We start from the raw sequence: 22,147 nt of genomic DNA on the forward strand, positions 1-22,147 counted from the left end.
TCAGCTTGTTTACTCATTATTGAAAAATCACTTTTTGCTCAAGTATGAGTAAAGCACTCAGTTAAGTGCATACAAATGTCCACTAGACATTTTTTTTGATCATCTTGATATAATATCATTGTGTCACGTTCTGACCTTAGTTCCTTTGTTTTGTCTTTGTTTTAGTTGGTCAGGTCATGAGTTGGGTGGGCAGTCTGTGTGTTTTTCTATGTTGGGGTTTTGAGTTCGGCCTAGTATGGTTCTCAATCAGAGGCAGCTGTCAATCGTTGTCCCTGATTGAGAATCATACTTAGGTAGCCTGGGTTTCACTTTTGGTTTGTGAGTGTTTGAGCCACACGGTACTGTTTCGGTTTTCGTTTTGTTCACATCGTTTATTGTTTTGTATTTCAATGTTCAGTTCGTTTTGAATAAATCATCATGAACACTTACCATGCTGCGCTTCGGTCTGATCCCTCTTCTACCTCTGAATGCCGTTACACATTGTCTTTCTCTTATGCCAGAAACAAGAGCCAGAGAACTCTCTATCACTGCTTTTAGGTTTCTACAAAGGAGGTCACGTCACTCTAGAAACAATGTATAATGCCTCATTGCCTACTTTAGATATGCGATTTGCAAAGACGTTCACTTGTACAGTATAAGACCACTTGAATTAGAGTTGAAGAGAAATCCATCTTAATGATTCATGTTTCATTTATCTATCTATTAATATATCATACAAATCTGAGTCGTCTTCACTTCATCAAACGACATGGCACAATAGACTAATGCCAAAAAGTGCTTTCCCAAATTGTTTTAGTGAGAGAGAACATCTGAAAGCATTTCCTTTTCATCAAATGGCTGGTAGCACAGACTATATTACCAAAAGTGTTTTATTCTTATCAAATAATCGTGGCCACGATTGAAATAATTAACATATGGATTATTTACCTGCAACAGAGCAGTCTGACTTAGATGATGTGTCCAGTTGGCTCCTTAATAAAGTCTGCTGTCGTTCCTCCATTTGCAAATAAGTAGTAGCTGCAGCAGAGAGAAGAGATACATCCTGAACTGGTGGGGGTAGTGCCCCAATGTAGATCAATACCAACAGAGACCCCATAATTTCAGTGGAAGGGAATGGAAACAGCAGTGCAACAGTGTACCTTTACTAAGGAAAAGAGAAACCAGGACGGGACTATAAACTGCCAGGACATTTTGTGGGCCAGATTTTAGAGTGTGGAGTATTTTTGTTCAATATATGCAAATCAAATCAAAATCAAATCAAATTTATTTATATAGCCCTTCGTACATCAGCTGATATCTCAAAGTGCTGTACAGAAACCCAGCCTAAAACCCCAAACAGCAAGCAATGCAGGTGTAGAAGCACGGTGGCTAGGAAAAACTCCCTAGAAAGGCCAAAACCTAGGAAGAAACCTAGAGAGGAACCAGGCTATGTGGGGTGGCCAGTCCTCTTCTGGCTGTGCCGGGTGGAGATTACAGAACATGGCCAAGATGTTCAAATGTTCATAAATGACCAGCATGGTCCAATAATAATAAGGCAGAACAGTTGAAACTGGAGCAGCAGCACGGCCAGGTGGACTGGGGACAGCAAGGAGTCATCATGTCAGGTAGTCCTGAGGCATGGTCCTAGGGCTCAGGTCCTCCGAGAGAGAGAAAGAAAGAGAGAAAGAGAGAATTAGAGAGAGCACACTTAAATTCACACAGGACACCGAATAGGACAGGAGAAGTACTCCAGATATAACAAACTGACCCTAGCCACCCGACACATAAACTACTGCATCATAAATACTGGAGGCTGAGACAGGAGGGGTCAGGAGACACTGTGGCCCCATCCGATGACACCCCCGGACAGGGCCAAACAGGAAGGATATAACCCCACCCACTTTGCCAAAGCACAGCCCCCACACCACTAGAGGGATATCTTCAACCACCAACTTACCATCCTGAGACAAGGCTGAGTATAGCCCACAAAGATCTCCGCCACGGCACAACCCAGACAGGATGACCACATCAGTGACTCAACCCACTAAGGTGACGCACCCCTCCCAGGGATGGTATGAGAGAGCCCCAGTAAGCCAGTGACTCATATATGTGAAGAGATCTGTAGGCTAGCTAGACAATTGCAAATATTATGACAATATAAAACATTTTTCAATGATTCTAGAGGGCTTCTGTGCAACAATAAACACATTTTCAAACCTGTAGAACTGATTCTGAGTTTCATGCACACAACAGGTTGATTTGGTTTTGCATTTATAAAATACAATTAACATCCCAACACGAAACAAGACAGAATAGCGGCATTTTATAGGCCTGTCAATACCTAGATTGTAGACCTATTATTACAGCCTACATGACCAGCATTTGCATTAATTCACTCCAGTGGCAATTTTAGCATTTAGATATTGGTGGGGCAAAAAAGTTATAATTTGGGATGCATGCCAGCAAAGCCACAACACAACACTAAACAATACATTAATTGCACTATAACGGTGACAAAGGGTGGCCACAAACTGTTAGGGCCTACATAAAGCTATCCCAACAGCAGAGTCCCAACACCTTACCACAGCTACACCTGGCTATCAGCGGAGCCTTGTCTGGCAGCCGAAACAGTTTAATCTGCCTCATTTACTGCCTTTTACAAAAATATAGCTGATATGGCTAACTTGCTTAAACAAATGTGGTTTCTAATGACAATTGATATGTACAAACTATGGCATAAGGGGACGAAAAGCAGATAAGAGGCCATCCGTAATTTCAATTAAGACATTAATGAGCGAGCTAGGACAGACATAGTCAATATAATTATTTGTTCAGCACTTTGAAATGTACAGCAACAGAATTCAGAACATGGGCCGTTCTTACAGTGTTCTCCCTGTACACCAAGTCAGAGCCATAGGATAAATAAAGGGGGCATATAAGCAGACAATGAAAGCTCTTACAATATTAGATTATTAGATTTCTCAAAAACAGGTTATAGGCAACATGTGCACCACCAACTCAGAACAGTAGTCGAAATTAAGAGAAAATAAACAACAGTATTAGGGTGAGGCACATGGTCCACTAACAGCTTGCTACACAACATACAACATATTTCTTAGCTACATTATACATATCTCCCTCGCATATTACATCATTTATGCAGCACCATACAATACATTTTTGGACTCAACTTGTTGTGCTGTGCTCACTTGAACAGAAAGGTGGGGCGGCTGTCTGTGTGGACAAATTTTGTCATCCATGTCTGGCATTCTCTGGATTTATGGTTCTTTCAAGACAACTGGGAACTCAAGAAACAGCATGGCCAATGTTGAATGTTTATCATTTTAATCTAGGAAAAGAGACCATTAATCTTAGACTTGGGACCACACAGCCACTCCACTGAAAAGCAGGCTAATGATTGTTTTGCAATGCTTGCAGTTAGACACACTGATTCCTTCCAAACCACTCATTGTTGAATTTGCGATTTCCAACTTGTTGTGTAATGTTTATATCCAATGGCCGATGAGCACCGATACGTTTTATCTATAATTTCTCTTCATATGACAACTTACGGCTGCAGTCCCTGTACAGTCCCTGTACAGGTATCAACATCAGCGGAAATTTCAGTGACAACTAATAGTACTCGATACAACTCAAACTTTCATTAAAACACACATGCAGGGTACTCAATTAAAGCTACACTCGTTGTGAATCTAGCCAACATGTCAGATTTTTAAAATGCTTTTCGGCGAAAGCATGAGAAGCTATTATCTGATAGCAATTCAACGCCCGAAATACTCAAAGGGGACGTAAACAGAATAATTAGCGTAGCCGGCGCTACACAAAACGCAGAAATAAAATATAAAACATTCATTACCTTTGACGAGCTTCTTTGTTGGCACTCCTATATGTCCCATAAACATCACAATTGGGTCTTTTTTTCGATTAAATCCGTCCATGTATACCCAAAATGTCCATTTATGAAGCCCGTCTGATCAGGAAAAAACTGCTTTCAAAAACGCAACGTCATTTTTTTAAATGAAAAAAGTTGCCTATAAACTTTGACAAAACACTTCAAACTACTTTTGTAATCCAACTTTAGGTATTAGTAAACGCTAATAATCGATCAAATTGATCACGGGGCGATCTGTATTCGATAGCAGCAAGTCTTCAAATCATGATCCATATTCTCCCTTTCATAACTTCCTCTGGTGTACCCGAAGACAGGAAGTGCCTATTCCTCATCTAACCAAGGATAAACTTAAACTCAAATGCCAGTACTGGCGACATCGTGTGGAAGCTGTAGGCATTGTAAACTGGACGCCATCTATTTTCACTTGCCATAGACAATACAGAGACTGGCGGAGGGATATTTTTTTTGTGTTTTTTGTGAACAGTTTTCCTTGGGATTTTGCCTCCTACACCCGTTCTGTTATAGTCACAGACATGATTTAACCCGTTTTATAAACTTCAGAGTGTTTTCTATCCACACATACTAATCATATGCATATACTAAATTCCTGGCATGAGTAGCAGGACGTTGAAATTTTGCGCGATTTTTAACAAAACGTTGAAAAAAAAAGACCAGATCTTTAAATGGATTTATTAAAAAGGATTTGTCAGTAGAATGTCGACTTGATTCATGATGATGACTGCTAACTAAGATTTTGAAAGGATGATGTTGACATGATCAGTCCAATCAAAGCGACTGTAGATATAACGTGACTTGACAACATTTTATCTGTGGCCAATTACCTTTAGCCTTCTTGGAAGGGCACTTCTGATGTAACTCTATGGCAGCACCCAAACGGCTCACATTCTTGATATCTACCCTTACTAAAGGTGGGTGACATAGTGTCCCCATGTGCATCAATGTCCCCAAGTGCAATGCTTATATTTTCTGCTGTCTTGCCCCATCACCACAGAAAGCATGAGCTAGGCTTAAACACCTGCATTTTGGAGCTGCCTTACTCATGAAAACAAAAAATAAACCATGTTTGTATGCGTCTTTATTAACTCAATGATATATGTATATGTGTCACGCCCTGGTCTTAGTATTTTGTGTTTATATATTTATTTGGTCAGGCCAGGGTGTGACATGGGGTTATTTTGTGTTGTGTTGTGGTATTGGGGGTTTTAGTAGGTATTGGGATTGTGGCTGAGTAGGGGTGTCTAGCATAGTCTATGGCTGCCTGCCGGACCCTCACTCCACACACACTCGTAGAGATAACGCTACTCTGGCAGATATTTCTTCTTTATTCAAGTTAGATCAAAGCTTAATAAAGATCACATAAGTATTCTACATAATAGAACAGGATATAATACCACAGTATAATTTCTTATGAAATTTTAAGATGACTGTGTGAATGGTCTCATTTTTCTCATGTGGCCACAACAGTGAGCGAGGCAAAATATGTGCTTTGATTGAAATTTAACATTGGTAGGCTATGCTACAGTTTGTTAACACCATCAAAATCACTTCCTTCACATAATTAAAAACACCATTGTAGGCTACTTCAAATTTGTAGCTTATAGCTAAAGTAGATCTAAGTGCATATCCCCATGAAACTGCTTGAGATCAAATTATTGATATACAGATGCTGTGTGGATGTTTTACCGGTGAAATTTGAAGAATTATCATCCACGATTGACAATGAGAAACATGAAGTGAGGTTCTCTATGGGTAGAGCAAAGGTAGAGAATCCCACACATGCACATAAGCCACACGACCCCAGCCGCCGGGAAGCGGGGTCCAGAAAAGTCAGATCCTCAGCCTTATTTTTTGGGTGAAAAGTAATACTGTAAATTGCATATGGTGAAGTTGATCATATTTGTGTAAAAAAAATGTTTTTCTTCCCTCAGTTGATGCAATCCGCAGTGGCATCGATGTCCTAGTGGGAACTCCAGGTCGTATCAAGGACCATCTACAGAATAACAAACTGGACCTGTCACAATTGAAGCACGTTGTATTAGATGAAGTGGACCAAATGCTTGACATGGGCTTTGCAGAACAGGTGGAGGAGATACTTTCTGCATCTTACCAAAAAGGTAATGAGACATTTTCATATGGGATTGTTTGATTTAGGCCATATACTGTAGGTTTACCTTAGGTTGGATGGGAGGCCTTGATAGTATACCTCATCAGTAGTACTGAGTCAGACGATAGTAAATGCACACATCTGATCCAATGTTTTCTGTGTGCAGACTCTGAGAGCAATCCCCAGACCCTGCTCTTCTCTGCCACATGCCCACCATGGGTGTATGTTGTGGCAAAGAAGTACATGAGGCCAACTTATGAGCATGTGGACCTCATTGGCAAAAAGACCCAGAAAGCTGCCACCACAGTAGAGGTAACAAAGAAAAAATATGTTATGCTTTCAACAATTTATGTTTTATTTTGATTGACAATGGTTTCCACTTTGGTTTAAACATTGGTCAGACTTCAGATTAATTCAGATGAAAATGTTGACCTTTGAAATTTACATTTTAGAAAACAAATGTATAATTTATGCCTTTTTCTATTGAGTAACGTGAAGCCACCAGGCTGCTATTAATACTTTTTTTCCTGGTCATGGAAATTTTGTTAATGTCTTAAGCATGATTCTTAAGAAATGTACAGCAAGTTTCTTAAATATCCTACTTGCTGAACCAGTTTCCTCTGGCTAAAGCTATGTGAGCCTTAAAGCTATGTGAGCCACATTTTTACCACTTCTGACACTCACACGCAAACCAGTTTCCATATAGCAGTGATATTTAACCTGCCTACATGCCATCTACCTTATTCTGTGGTTCATGTTAATCTGGTAAAATACCACACAATACTGACTTGGCAGTCATTTAAAAATGTTTTTCATTTGTTTTGTTTGGTTGTTATGTTTGGTTCAGTTTTGTCGTTATCAGCGCATTATTAAAAGTTCTCGGTCTCTTGCTCCCCACCCAGCACCTTGCCATTGCGTGTCACTGGTCTCAGAGGGCTGCAGTCATTGGGGATGTGGTCCAGGTGTACAGTGGCAGCCACGGCCGCACCATCGTCTTCTGTGAGACCAAGAAGGATGCCAACGAGCTGTCAATGAACACCTCCATAAAACAGGTACCAGAAACCTCGCATAGCGTTTTTATTTTATTTTGTTACACAGTGCATACAGAACATTTGTGAGGTATGACATTGATACCATGATCAGAGCCATTCCTGACCTCCCAGGGGCCCTAAGCAAAATTCTGCTAAGGGGCCCTCCTGCCTGACCTGTGAGCCATGTAAACCATTTGCCATTGTCACACCTGACACCCCATTGCTCCCACTAGAATCCTCCCTCCTTTAAAACAGTTTGCTCCATCTGTCGGTCTAAGAATAAGTAGACCTATACAGAATGAGGAATAAACAAACAATATTTATTGAATATAATATTTCCTATAGAATCTTAAGATGTGAATATTAACATTAACATAAATAAGAAATTGTAGAAAATATAAAATGGAGAAAATAATCAAATATAACACTGAGCTTTGGCTCTGCTGCCTGGTAATTAGTCCATTCCTCACAATATTATACAATTAGCTTTGTCTATACAATGTGAACATAAGCCTATAGACCATGGCTGCAGCTATAAGTATCAAAATAGTAAAATAAAAAATATACAGCTGTGTGATTAACTTTGGTTCCATCTACAGCCTGGGCATTTTCAGCATGGACACCAGTCTATCTGGACTGTCTGGAAGAAGTTAAGAAAGTATGTCACCTAGTTAAGCAGTCGTTTACACAAATGCCCTTCTGCCATACAATCTTAAATGTTACTAAGTGTGTAAACATTTGAATGTTTGAATTAAAATCTTACCATAAAAATAATCCTCTTCTGCACTTTATTGAGGCAAAATCATCAATGATGTCATCATCATGATGGCCAAATGACTCAAATGTTCCTGTGACATGGAAGACCTAGGGTAGCTTTTTGATGAGCTTTAATTTTGAAAAGATCAGGTGTGCCAGATCCATTCCACTGACGTCACAGTCATCTCTGAAGGTTAAAGTGTTTTCAACTTCCATGCAGTGAGCCCTTAAAGATCAACGGGACATCTGAGAGGCAGTGCTGAAGTTCAGCAGCACTCCATATTTGGTTTTCACTTGGTTGAGTGTTTCAAATCTCATCCATGGATGTCCATGGATGTCACAGCAGAGTCGTCCACAATGTTGAAGTAGTTGACTTCAAGGTTTTTCAGTGCATCAGTCACTGGTTCATCAGGAGCCTCATAGCTGAAATGCCCCTACCTGTTTCTCAGTCTACTCTCTTTCAGAATATCCGCCATATTCATTTCTTCATAAATGCTTTTGGCTGTTGTCTGGGCCTCAGCGAATCCAGTTTCCCGGTATGTAGTGAGCGGGGCCTTTGCTTTTGAGATTAAATTCACTGCAAAATCCAACTGCATAGAGGCGGATTGGAGGAGCTTGTTCACCTTGTTTGTCATTCTCATTATCTCACCATACGAAACAGTAATTCAAGAAGCGGTAGGACCTAACTTACTCTGCAAGTGCTTCTGCCTCCACTTTGCCAACAGGATTGTTGATTGTCTGTCTGGCTTCCAGTAATGCCTCCCGAACCTTAGAAGCCTGATACCTGATTGCATGAACACTTTGGAGCCTACTCTCTCATCATGTCACTCCGTGACTTCACGGTTATGTTCACATGTTTCTTCAAAACACTCCCATCTTTGTGTGCCAGCTGAAAAGAACATGAAGAGCTTTTGCACGTGCCCAAAAAATCCAACGGCATTTTTTAAAGATTTGGCAGCATCTGCAATGACAAGGTTTAGAGTATGTGCTCCACATGGGACGAACACGGCCCAGGGATATTTTTTGAGCAGTCTGGCTGGTACTCCTTGGTGCTTGCCCTTCATGTTGGCCCCATTATCATAAGCTTGCCCCCTGTAATCTTCAAATGGAATCTTCAGCTCGTTCAGCTTATCTAAGATGACAGTGGACAGATTCAAACCTGTTGTAACCTCAACATTCACAAAGCAGAGGAAGAGCTCCTTGATCTCTGGCTTTCCCTTTAAAGCCACGCTTCTCAGAATAATGGACATTTGCTCCTGGTGACTGTCAGGTGTACAGTCCAAGATAATGGAGAAGTTCTTTGAGTCTAAATTACTTGAGTCACTATTGCTTCCAGAATCTTGTCACTCACAATCTGTACCAGCTCATTCTATGCGCACTTCCCAAGGTAATGAGCATGTGTTTCTCCATCTTTAATTTTGCTGAGATGATTTTCAAATGTTGCCAGTAATTCAACCTCTTTTAGGAAGTTTCCATTATCTGGTTGGAAGAGTTTATCTGATGAACCCCTGAATGCTAGGTTTCTTTCAGCCAGAGACTGGGTGATACTTATTAAACGTGTAAGGACATCCGGCCATCTCTTTCTTTCAGCCTCAAATGGTCATTTGTATCTGGTCAAGAGTCTGTTCCCGACAGGCGCAGATCAAGTTCTCTCCACTTAATCATATTATCTGTGTGTTCAGGACTACCCTCATGGTGTTTCAGAATGGCGTTGATATTTGACCAGACATTCAGGCCTTCCTGTATTTTGTAGTCTTTTAGAAAAGAGCTTACAGCAAAAACAATACACAGTGTAGTTTTTGAGTATGAAAGCCAGCTCCTGGTAATCTTTTCTCCATTTGACAGCTGTCTCTGTAATAAGCCTGAATGGAAACCTCTTCTGGACTTGTCTTTAGGGTAAGAAAAATTCAGTCCTGGTTTGAATGGACCTCTGCACACTAAGTATGTTAAGACTGGGGGCCAACTCTGCTGTGTAATTTGGTGGAGCAGCAACTGTTCTATTAGGGTCTGAACACCTCTGCTTGTGCTAGTACTTTCTGAAGCTGCCAGTACTGGGTCTGTGTTAGTATTTGCTGAAGCTGCCAGTACTGGGTCTGTGTTAGTATTTGCTGAAGCTGCCAGTACTGGGTCTGTGTTAGTATTTGCTGAAGCTGCCAGTACTGGGTCTGTGTTAGTATTTGCTGAAGCTGCCAGTACTGGGTCTGTGTTAGTATTTGCTGAAGCTGCCAGTACTGGGTCTGTGTTAGTATTTGCTGAAGCCGGCTGTACTGGGTCTGTGTTAGTACTGACTGAGGCTGGATGTGGATCAACAGGATGGATGGACTGAGTCTGTGCTTGACCTGGCTTATGATCCAGCATCTCCTCTACTGACAAACTTAAGCATAGTACCTGTAAATTTATAGGTAAAATTAATAATAGTGTTGTTATCAGCTGTATCAGGCCCATTCAAACTGGCTCCCCCAGATTTCCTTTTATATAATTTCAAATATAAAATACTGGCTGAATACTTGATGGTTATTATTTACTGAGTGATGTGCATCCATATTGCTCAGTATGCCCAGCTAATCAACATTTTAAATTCAATATATAAATCAATGTCAATCCATTGCTTTCCGTCTTGCATTAGTCCAGAGTTGTAACTAAACCTTGACTGAGATACTAGATAATCATTGTCTTGTTTTTAAATGATGTGCACCTATGAGGAGTGCCATCACGCCCATATATTGTCTGGATGGGCCCCACAGAGGTTGCTGCTGGAAAGTGCGAGTTTCATTTTGTGCACGTGAATGGTTATCTTTTCCAAGCTGAAGTTTATAAACACCATTGCCCGTTGGCGTTTATCAAACGTAATAAATAGTTGTATTTCACTCTCACTTTTGTCAGGCACAAAGTCACAGGACACAGCCCTGGAAGTGGCTGGCAAGCAAGCAAGACAAAGACAGACCAAGAGATGCACTGCCCAGCGAGGTTAGCAAGACAGACAGACTAGAGAGAGATGCACTGTAAGCTAGCACATCAACTTAACATTCATGTTATTTTCTGACATCAATATTGGAGAGGAGAGAACACAAGTTTACCTGATTGCTGTTCCCTCAATTCACTCTCATTGTTTTTTCCTTCTTTTTTCGTGACCAGAAGGATAGTTCCGCTTCATCCTCTCATTGAAGTTGTAAACATTGACACCCACTTTGACACGGGGGGGAGGCGGGGCCCTTGTGTAATTTGCAGGGTCCTACGCAAATTGCGTAGTGAGCATATAGGGCCACCCGGCTCTGACCAGGATAAACATGGAAGGTTAGACCTTGAGATGTAAATTACATTGAAAATGAAGTGAGGTAGTTGACTTTATTTCTAATGGGTTCATTGGCTGATTTATTATCTGACTGATTGTGATAAATGTTGAATGTTACAGAGTTCCCAGTCACTTCATGGGGACATTCCTCAGAAGCAGAGGGAGATCACATTGAAAGGCATCAGAAGTGGCACCTTTGAGGTCTTGGTGGCCACCAACGTTGCTGCTCGTGGGTTGGACATCCCAGAGGTAGACCTGGTCGTGCAGTGCCCACCCCCAAAGGTAGACAAATACTGTGATAACTGTTAGTTTGCTCTTATACCTGTGTAGTAACACTTTAATCGATCTAGTAAGAACAATGTATTAAAACATGAACGTTGCTTTGACCCTCTACCAGGATGTGGAGTCATACATTCACCGGTCAGGTCGCACTGGTAGGGCTGGCAGGGCAGGCGTCTGCATCTGTTTCTACCAACGCAAAGAGGAAGACCAGCTCCGATACGTAGAGCAGAAAGCAGGCATCACATTTAAGAGAGTTGGAGTGCCCACTCCCAGTGACATCATCAAATCCTCCAGTAAAGACGCAGTGAGGTTTTTAGACTCTGTGCCTCCCCAAGCCATTGAGTACTTCCGTGTGGCTGCTACCAAGCTGATTGAGGAGCGTGGGGCCGTGGATTCCCTGGCTGCCGCCCTGGCACACATATCAGGTGCCACTGCCCTGGTGCAGAGGTCCCTCCTCAACTCTGACGCTGTGAGTGTTCAGGCTCTACTAACTCACACATTCAGTGACATTTATATGTAGCAATTGAATAATGAATGGCATGTAAATGCCCTGAATGGTTTAAAATTCATCTTGAATGGTTTGAACTTATATTTAATGTTCATGTTTGTTGTTCAAACCTTCCAGGGCTACACCACAATGACAATGAACTGCTGCCAGGAGCTGCACAACATTGGCTGCGCTTGGCGTGGTCTAAAGGAGCAGCTTGGAGAGGAGATTGACGATGTGATCCGGGGGATGACCTTCCTCAAGGGAAAAATGGTAGGCTTGTCATTTAATGCCATCACTAGCCACTTTAACTATGCCACTTTGTTTACATACTCATCTCATATGTATATACTGTACTCGATACCATCTACTGTATCTTGCCTATGCTGCTCTGTACCATCACTCATTCATATATCCTTATGTACATATTCTTTATCCCCTTACACTGTGTATAAGACAGTAGTTTGGGAATTGTTAGTTAGATTACTTGTTGGTTATTACTGCACTGTCGGAACTAGAAGCACAAGCATTTCGCTACACTCGCATTAACATCTGCTAAATAAATCAAATCAAATTTTATTTGTCACATACACATGGTTAGCAGATGTTAATGCGAGTGTAGCGAAATGCTTGTGCTTCTAGTTCCGACAATGCAGTAATAACGAGCAAGTAATCTAACTAACAATTCCAAAAAAAAACTACTGTAATACACAGTGTAAGGGGATAAAGAATATGTACATAAGGATATATGAATGAGTGATGGTACAGAGCAGCATAGGCAAGATACAGTAGATGATATCGAGTACAGTATATACATATGAGATAAGTATGTAAACCAAGTGGCATAGTTAAAGTGGCTAGTGATACATGTATTACATAAGGATGCAGTCGATGATATAGAGTACAGTATCAACGTATGCATATGAGATGAACAATGTAGGGTAAGTAACATTATATAAGGTAGCATTGTTTAAAGTGGCTAGCGATACATTTACATCATTTCCCATCAATTCCCATGATTAAAGTGGCTGGAGTAGAGTCAGTGTCATTGACAGTGTGTTGGCAGTAGCCACTCAATGTTAGTGGTGGCTGTTTAACAGTCTGATGGCCTTGAGATAGAAGCTGTTTCAGTCTCTCGGTCCCAGCTTTGATGCACCTGTACTGACCTCGCCTTCTGGATGGCAGCGGGGTGAACAGGCAGTGGCTCGGGTGGTTGATGTCCTTGATGATCTTTATGGCCTTCCTGTAGCATCGGGTGGTGTAGGTGTCCTGGAGGGCAGGTAGTTTGCCCCCGGTGATGCGTTGTGCAGACCTCACTACCCTCTGGAGAGCCTTACGGTTGAGGGCGGTGCAGTTGCCATACCAGGCGGTGATACAGCCCGCCAGGATGCTCTCGATTGTGCATCTGTAGAAGTTTGTGAGTGCTTTTGGTGACAAGCCAAATTTCTTCAGCCTCCTGAGGTTGAAGAGGCGCTGCTGCGCCTTCCTCACGATGCTGTCTGTGTGAGTGGACCAATTCAGTTTGTCTGTGATGTGTATGCCGAGGAACTTAAAACTTGCTACCCTCTCCACTACTGTTCCATCGATGTGGATGGGGGTGTTCCCTCTGCTGTTTCCTGAAGTCCACAATCATCTCCTTAGTTTTTTTGAAGTTGAGTGTGAGGTTATTTTCCTGACACCACACTCCGAGGGCCCTCACCTCCTCCCTGTAGGCCGTCTCGTCGTTGTTGGTAATCAAGCCTACCACTGTTGTGTCGTCCGCAAACTTGATGATTGAGTTGGAGGCGTGCATGGCCACGCAGTCGTGGGTGAACAGGGAGTACAGGAGAGGGCTCAGAACGCACCCTTGTGGGGCCCCAGTGTTGAGGATCAGCGGGGAGGAGATGTTGTTGCCTACCCTCACCACCTGGGGGCGGCCCGTCAGGAAGTCCAGTACCCAGTTGCACAGGGCGGGGTCGAGACCCAGGGTCTCGAGCTTGATGACGAGCTTGGAGGGTACTATGGTGTTGAATGCCGAGCTGTAGTCGATGAACAGCATTCTCACATAGGTATTCCTCTTGTCCAGATGGGTTAGGGCAGTGTGCAGTGTGGTTGAGATTGCATCGTCTGTGGACCTATTTGGGCGGTAAGCAAATTGGAGTGGGTCAAGGGTGTCAGGTAGGGTGGAGGTGATATGGTCCTTGACTAGTCTCTCAAAGCACTTCATGATGACGGATGTGAGTGCTACGGGCGGTAGTCGTTTAGCTCAGTTACCTTAGCTTTCTTGGGAACAGGAACAATGGTGGCCCTCTTGAAGCATGTGGGAACAGCAGACTGGTATAGGGATTGATTGAATATGTCCGTAAACACACCGGCCAGCTGGTCTGTGCATGCTCTGAGGGCGCGGCTGGGGATGCCGTCTGGGCCTGCAGCCTTGCGAGGGTTAACACGTTTAAATGTCTTACTCACTTCGGCTGCAGTGAAGGAGAGACCGCATGTTTCCGTTGCAGGCCGTGTCAGTGGCACTGTATTGTCCTCAAAGCGGGCAAAAAGTTATTTAGTCTGCCTGGGAGCAAGACATCCTGGTCCGTGACTGGGCTGGGTTTCTTCCTGTAGTCCGTGATTGACTGTAGACCCTGCCACATACCTCTTGTGTCTGAGCCGTTGAATTGAGATTCTACTTTGTCTCTGTACTGGCGCTTAGCTTGTTTGATAGCCTTGCGGAGGGAATAGCTGCACTGTTTGTATTCAGTCATGTTACCAGACACCTTGCCCTGATTAAAAGCAGTGGTTCGTGCCTTCAGTTTCACACTAATGCTGCCATCAATCCACGGTTTCTGGTTAGGGAATGTTTTAATCGTTGCTATGGGAACGACATCTTCAACGCACGTTCTAATGAACTCGCACACCGTATCAGCGTATTCGTCAATGTTGTTGTCTGACGCAATACGAAACATCTCCCAGTCCACGTGATGGAAGCAGTCTTGGAGTGTGGAGTCAGCTTGGTCGGACCAGCGTTGGACAGACCTCAGCGTGGGAGCTTCTTGTTTTAGTTTCTGTCTGTAGGCAGGGATCAACAAAATGGAGTCGTGGTCAGCTTTTCCGAAAGGGGGCGGGGCAGGGCCTTATATGCGTCGTGGAAGTTAGAGTAACAATGATCCAGGGTCTTTCCACCCCTGGTTGCGCAATCGATATGCTGATAAAATTTAGGGAGTCTTGTTTTCAGATTAGCCTTGTTAAAATCCCCAGCTACAATGAATGCAGCCTCCGGATAAATCGTTTCCAGTTTGCAGAGAGTTAAATAAAGTTCGTTCAGAGCCATCGATGTGTCTGCTTGGGGGGATATATACGGCTGTGATTATAATCGAAGAGAATTCTCTTGGTAGATAATGCGGTCTACATTTGATTGTGAGGAATTCTAAATCAGGTGAACAGAAGGATTTGAGTTCCTGTATGTTTCTTTCATCACACCATGTCACGTTGGCCATAAGACATACGCCCCCGCCCGTCTTCTTACCAGAAAGATGTTTGTTTCTGTCGGCGCGATGCGTGGAGAAACCCGCTGGCTGCACCGCTTCGGATAGCGTCTCTCCAGTTAGCCATGTTTCCGTGAAGCAGAGAACGTTACAGTCTCTGATGTCCCTCTGGAATGCTACCCTTGCTCGGATTTCATCAACCTTGTTGTCAAGAGACTGGACATTGGCAAGAAGAATGCTAGGGAGTGGTGCACGATGTGCCCGTCTCCGGAGTCTGACCAGAAGACCGCTTCGTTTCCCTCTTTTTCTGAGTCGTTTTTTTTTTTTGGTCGCTGCATGTGATCCACTCGGTTACACTGGTTGTAAGGCAGAACACAGGATCCGCATCGCGAAAAACATATTCTTGGTCGTACTGATGGTGAGTTGACGCTGATCTTATATTCAGTAGTTCTTCTCGGCTGTATGTAAAGAAACCTAAGATGACCTGGGGTACTAGTGTAAGAAATAACACGTAAAAAAACAAAAAACTGCATAGTTTCCTAGGAACGCGAAGCGAGGCGGCCATCTCTGTCGGCGCCGGAAGTACATACAACCATGTGTATGTGACAAATAAAATTTGATTTGATTTTGATTTGATTTAATGTGCCTCAGGTCGGGAGGGGACAGGTGACGTCTCTGTTTTCACCTTTGAAATAAAACCACCCTCATTCAATGTTGGTACTATAATGACAATACTATTGAGACTGTAATTGACTTGCCTAATGTTAAGTGAAAATATTTATATTATGAGTGAATTTTGTTTTGCAGGGAGTCTGTTTAGATGTTCCAGCTGACAAAGTAAAGGAGTACCAAGTAAGTAGAAAGCAGAGATACCTTTCCTCTTAACTGTGAGCAATTGGACACATGTAAAAGGCTTGGTGTAAAGTGATTCAAAGCTAAGAGGAGCAATTATCCAAGCCCTTTTTTCAAACTGAATTTTCATCGTGTGCAGTTTGGAGTATTATTTCCCCAGCCGTACTGTCAAGCTTTGAATGAGTGATGCTACTCCTCAAATTTCACAACAAAAGCAATCCCTCCTTCACAAAACAAAAAACGTAGATAATGTGGTTAGTAACACAGAGACACTATGGTACTTGTGGTGACCACTCCAGTTTTATTTTCCTCAGGATGCATGGCAGGATGGTAGGCGTTGGCAGCTGTCAATCGCCACAGAGCTCCCTGAGCTGGAGGAGAAACAGCGCATGGGTGGTGACCGTGGATACGGACGCTCGTTCAGTGGACGTGGTGGTGGAGGACGAGGGGGTGGCCATGGCTTCAGAAATGGCGGCGGTGGTGGTGGCAACTGGAGAGGAGGTGGAGGCAGTCATAAACACAGCTTCAGCAGTGCATTTGATTATTAACCACAGACTTCCCGTTCTCTGGACTAATGACATGGCTGTCTGTTTCCTGCACAGCAAGCTGGTGGTTTTTACTGGTGTTTGAGACTGGCCATCCCTGGCTAACCCTGTGCCCGAAAGTACATCCCCAAAATATGTATGAGCTGATTGCTTTGCAATTATATATTTCACTATCTCTACTTGATAAACTCATTCATTGGAATGAGATGTTTTTTCATTATGGGTGGTCTGAGGAATTAAATGGTTGTCTGCTCTATTTTTTTTTTTTTTTGTACCTGCTCCTTTTTATCCTAAAGAAAGAAATTCCTCCATGGACATTGCTTCATGCATCTCAAAGGGCATTTCCTGAGATACTGTGCTAATACTCTCAATTTAAGTTTGTAGTTATAATGAAAACAACTTTAAACATATAGGCCTTTTGTCAATTTAAGTTTAATAAAAGGCAAACATTTTAAGAGAAAAAAATCTATTCTACAATGACAGTTCAGCTTAATGTGATTAACTCAGTTTTTAATGTACTGTATGTGCTCTCAACTGCTTGGTCAGAGTCTTACAGTTCATCTGAATACAGCATTATAGAATTGGGCTTTCCTTGGAAGAAAAATGTCTCCACCTTTTTCAGGGATTTTAGCATGGCAGTCTGTTAGATGCATGTTGCTCCCACTCGTCTTATAGAAGTGGTCTTTGCTGTGCACTGTGTGTGTAGCAATCGGTCTGTACGGGATACCCCAAGTAATCCATATCCTCACCTGTAGAGTGGAGGATAAACATATTGAGAAGAATTTCCCACCCAAAAAAGTTAACCATATCTGAGGAAATTATTTGAAAAAGTTGTCCGTTTAGAGAGTAAAGAGAAAGTAGGCAGTAGCCAAGTGTCTTACAGTAACAGTCCACCCAGCCGGTGGCTGCTGCCCTCCAGCTTCTGTTTTCATTAGACTGGCTCCAGTGCTCTATGGTTTTTAGGTGATCAACTATCTGCAGGAGCACATATCACTGGTTTAAAATTGTAGATGCATGGAATGTCATTTTAATTTGTGTACATATATTAGCCATATTAACGAACTTACAAATGACAATTCTGAAATCACAGAAACTTCAACTGCTAGTTTACCTTGAATACAGCCTCTGCTTGCTCATTGTCGTCAGTGGTAGTATCAGATCTTTCTGTGTACGTAAAAATAAGGCCATGCATAAAGTTATTTCTAGAAAGAAAAAAAGTAATGCGCTTGAACTACTTTTGTATGTACATACATTGGCACTTAACTATATACATAGCAGCTCTTACCATGCACTTCAGGTGTTAAGGATGACTGGTGAGAGTAGGACTGTTCTGGTGACTGTTCATCCTTTATGGTGTTGTAGGGAGGGTAATTGTCATTGACATGAAATATACCAGGGCTGTGACTGGCCTGCCCACCTCTATACTTCAGGAAAACCTCTATGGAAACAGAGGTGACTGATGCTTAATTACACATTGAATTTGACAGACGGCTTGATACCAAGAGAACCCAATCCATTGATCAACACGCCATAAGAGAATGCAGGACAGTGACTTTCTGCCAATACACTGTAGTTAGTTGTCCCTACCTGCAAATCTATCCAGTGGCGCACAAGAACCTGCGTGAGTTTCTGAGAGGGAGATCAGACTTTGTTTTATGGCAACATCTGACTCCTTTAGTCCTAGACAGCAACAAAGTAAATGGCAGCAAATAACACGACTGTCATTATTATCACTGGGCTATATTCCGTCATTGAGATGTTTACTCTTGATAGCTTTCTAAAGCTACTCACCTTTTCTTTGTTTGGTCATTTTAATAACAGGCAGCATCATGTAAACCCTGAAAGCATTACTGCCCTTCTTGATGCTCTTGTCTTGTAGCTCTTTCACATCGGGTAAAGAGTTCAGGGCACATCGGAAGTTGGCTTTCCATGTCTTCGGATCAGGCTTGTCTATTCCAGGTTTGTATCTGCCTTGAACCAAAGGGATAAAATGAATTAATCTAAGGAAAACTGAACGGTGTCATTTTAAATACAAGCAAGGATGAGCAAGTATTGTTTTATCCCAAAGGTTCTCACTACTGACTTGGAAAACATGCACAAATAGGTCAATTTGTTGCCCTTGTCAGTACAGATTTTTTTTTCAGCAATTGATAAAATCATCCATATTTACAACAATGGAAATGGATTTTCCCATCCATAGATCTGAATACATCATAAAAATTGAGTTTGACTTGTGTGACGTGTTTACAAGCAGATGGCTTTTCAGTGTTTCAGTTGCTATGGCCATTGAACATTGAAGATGAGAATAAGGCTCAAATCTTTGATAAGGTTTAATCCACAAGGGTGATGTAAAAATGCAGAACTCTGTTCTTTAGGTCCATGAAGTGGATATTTAGTGCTGACCTGGATGTATTATAATTTATAATATCAAGTATCAGTGACAAATATTGGAGCAAGCAAACTGATACATTTGCTGCTATTCTAACTTGCTTTAGAGATGTGACAAATGCACTTTACCAGCAACGGACCATGAGAAACTTGGGTATACATAATACCTTCATACCGTGGTGGAAGAGAGCTTTTCATGGTGCAATCAGAGAGCTTTGTCCATTGGTGTCTGAACTTGCTTCTTACCTGTGTGTATCGCCCAGTTTCGGAACAAAGTGGCGTCCTTGTCTATATTCCAACCATGTCGAGCCGCATGCTTCCAAGGAATCTGAAAAACTTGAGCTGTCTAAAGTTCAAAGCAGAGTAGTTCAAATGGTAAACCTTTTATCTTTTCATATCTGGACTGTGACAAAAGCAGTATATTCCCAAAAGAAAGAAGTGAGACTTCTATTAGAAAGGGGACTTAAATTATATTGGTTATAACCAGAAAGATATTTCACTTGAGATTTGAGACCTGTTGGATATGGACTTAAGCATTTTCTGGTGTGAGTGAAGTCTTACATAAAAATCTTGCTTATGTTAGATATTTTGTATCAGACCTAAATGCATTTAAGTGTACAGTATAATCATACTACAAATGTACAAGAACAAAAGCAATGACAATCTGGATTATGACATTTTTGTTGTAAAATTATTTAAACATCTGAAACAATGTTTTACCTCATCACGCCAGGTGACCCCTGGGTATTTCCCTGACTGTATCTGCTCCTCAAGCCAGGGTCGCAGTCTTAGACGACCTTGATGCATCTTCTAATGAACCTAGGATTGCAGTCTGCCTTACTTCACACCTGACATTCAATAAAACACATTTTGTACCTAAATGTATTTGTATTATGTTCAACTATATCAATGTCTTGTCCAGGGTATTCAGCATTCAGAACTGTGCTTGATAAGTGAGTATGTGTATGTTCTGGTGATTATAAAATGAGGTGAGGAATGACCCTAAATAGTCAGGTGAATCTCTCAAAGATTATAACAAATAGAAATAAATACTGCATGACAGCTTTTTTCTTCAACGATCCCACTCAACTAGTTATACAACTGACTCAATTCTGCAATCACCAAACTGTTTAGAACATGCACGATTTTGTCCAACTAGACTGCTTTTCAGAAATGAACCAGACCATGCTTAATAATGACTGGTCTATGTTTTGTGATCCTTATCCTTTCATATTTGACTATAATTGATCCCCCATTGATCCCCCCACTGTTTAGAATAATCCTGATAATAGCTACTTCACTAACCTGCGCATGGAATCCTCAAACCTCCTGTGTGCTCACACTGACGGGTTTCCTTAAACTACCGGTGCACACACTGACAGGTAGCTAGGTTCCCTGAGAAGTGTGTAATTTCAAGGAAACTATATTACACCCACACAGCACCCTTTAAGGCCCCTCCTCTATGTACAGTGGAAAAGAAAAAGTATGTGAACCCTTTGGAATTACCTGAATTTCTGCATAAATTGGTCATAAAATTAGATCTGATCTTCATCTAAGTCACAACAATAGACAAACACAATGTGCTTAAACTAATAACACACAAATTATTTTATTTCTTCTTGTCTATATTGAATACATCATTTAAACTTTCACAGTGTAGGTTGGAAAAAGTGTGTGAACCCCTAGGCTAATGACTTCTTCAAAAGCTCAGTCAGAAGTCAGCTAACCATGAGTCCAATCAATGAGACGAGATTGGAGATGTTGGTTAGAGCTGCCCTGCACTATAAAAAGCACTCACAAAATATGAGTTTGCTATTCACAAGAAGCATTTGCCTGATGTGAACCATGCCTTGAAGAAAAGAGATCTCAAAATACCTAAGATTAAGATTTGTTGACTTGCATAAAGCTGGAAATTGTTACAAACGTATCTATAAAAGCCTTGATGTTGATCCATTCACGGTAAGACAAATTGTCTATAAATGCAGAAAATTCAGCACTGTTGAAACTCTCCCTAGGAGTGGGCCGTCTTACAAAGATGACTGCAAGAACACAGCACAGAATGCTCAATGAGGTTGAGCAGAATCCCAGTGTCAGCTAAAGACTTAAATCTCTGGGACATGCTAACATCTCTGTTGACGAGTCTACGATACGTAAAACACTTAACAAGAATGGTGTTCATGGGAGGACGTCACGGAAGAAGCCACTGCTGTCCAAAAAAAAACATTGCTGCACGTCTGAGGTTCGCAAAAGAGCACCTGGATGTTCCACAGCACTACTGGCAAAATATTCTGTGTACAGATGAAACTACAGTTGAGTTGTTTGGAAGGAACATACAACACTATGTGCGGAGAAAAAAAGGCACAGCACTCCAACATCAAAACCTCACCCCCACTGTAAAGTATGGTGGAGGGAGCATCGTGGTTAGGGCTGCTTTGCTGCCTCAGGGCCTGGACAGCTTGCTATCATCGACGGAAAAATGAATTCCCAAGTGTATCAATACATTTTGCAGGAGAATGTAAGGCTATCTGTCCGCCAATTGAAGCTCAACAGATGTTGGGTGATACAACAAAAACACAGAAGTAAATCAACAACAGAATGGTTTCAGGATAAGAAAATACGCCTTCTGGAGTGGCCCAGTTAGAGTCCTGACCTCAACCTGATTGAGATGCTGTGGCATGACCTCAAAAGAGCAGTTCACACCAAACATCCCAAGAATATTGCTGAACTGATATGATTTTGTAAAGAGGAGTGGTCCAAAATTCCTCCTGATCGTTGTGCAGGTCTGAATGGCAACTAAAGAAAATGTTTGGTTGAGGTTATTGCTGCAAAAAGGAAGGTCAACCAGTTATTAAATTAAATTAAATCCAAGGGTTCACATACTTTTCCCACCCTGCGCTGTGAATGTTTACACGGTGTGTTCAGTAAAGTCATGAAAACATAACATTGTTTGTGTGTTATTAGTTTAAGCAGACTGTGCTTGTCTATTATTGTGACTTAGATGAAGATCAGATCAAATTTTATGACAAATCTATACAGAAATCC

General features: G+C 41.9%; 2 protein-coding genes across 2 annotated transcripts; one reads left to right on the forward strand and one right to left on the reverse strand.

Moving 5' to 3' along the window:
* Positions 1-5,658: 5,658 nt before the first annotated feature.
* Positions 5,659-16,720, forward strand: LOC112261025 (nucleolar RNA helicase 2-like). Its single transcript, XM_024436386.1, has 9 exons — positions 5,659-5,662; positions 5,842-6,027; positions 6,184-6,329; positions 6,920-7,069; positions 11,217-11,378; positions 11,494-11,847; positions 12,004-12,138; positions 16,128-16,172; positions 16,487-16,720. Exons 1-9 carry the CDS (start codon positions 5,659-5,661, stop codon positions 16,718-16,720), a joined length of 1,416 nt encoding a protein of 471 aa, XP_024292154.1.
* A 439-nt stretch (positions 16,721-17,159) lies between these two features.
* LOC112253158 (interferon regulatory factor 1-like) lies at positions 17,160-19,956 on the reverse strand. The gene is made up of 8 exons (XM_024425180.2): positions 19,826-19,956; positions 19,352-19,451; positions 18,509-18,688; positions 18,305-18,397; positions 18,003-18,155; positions 17,829-17,881; positions 17,599-17,692; positions 17,160-17,466 (listed from the first exon to the last, which is right to left on the reverse strand). Exons 1-8 carry the CDS (start codon positions 19,910-19,912, stop codon positions 17,387-17,389), a joined length of 840 nt encoding a protein of 279 aa, XP_024280948.1. The 5' UTR covers positions 19,913-19,956; the 3' UTR covers positions 17,160-17,386.
* Positions 19,957-22,147: the final 2,191 nt, after the last annotated feature.

This window comes from Oncorhynchus tshawytscha, linkage group LG01, assembly GCF_018296145.1.
Source record: "Oncorhynchus tshawytscha isolate Ot180627B linkage group LG01, Otsh_v2.0, whole genome shotgun sequence".
Lineage (NCBI taxonomy): Eukaryota > Metazoa > Chordata > Actinopteri > Salmoniformes > Salmonidae > Oncorhynchus > Oncorhynchus tshawytscha.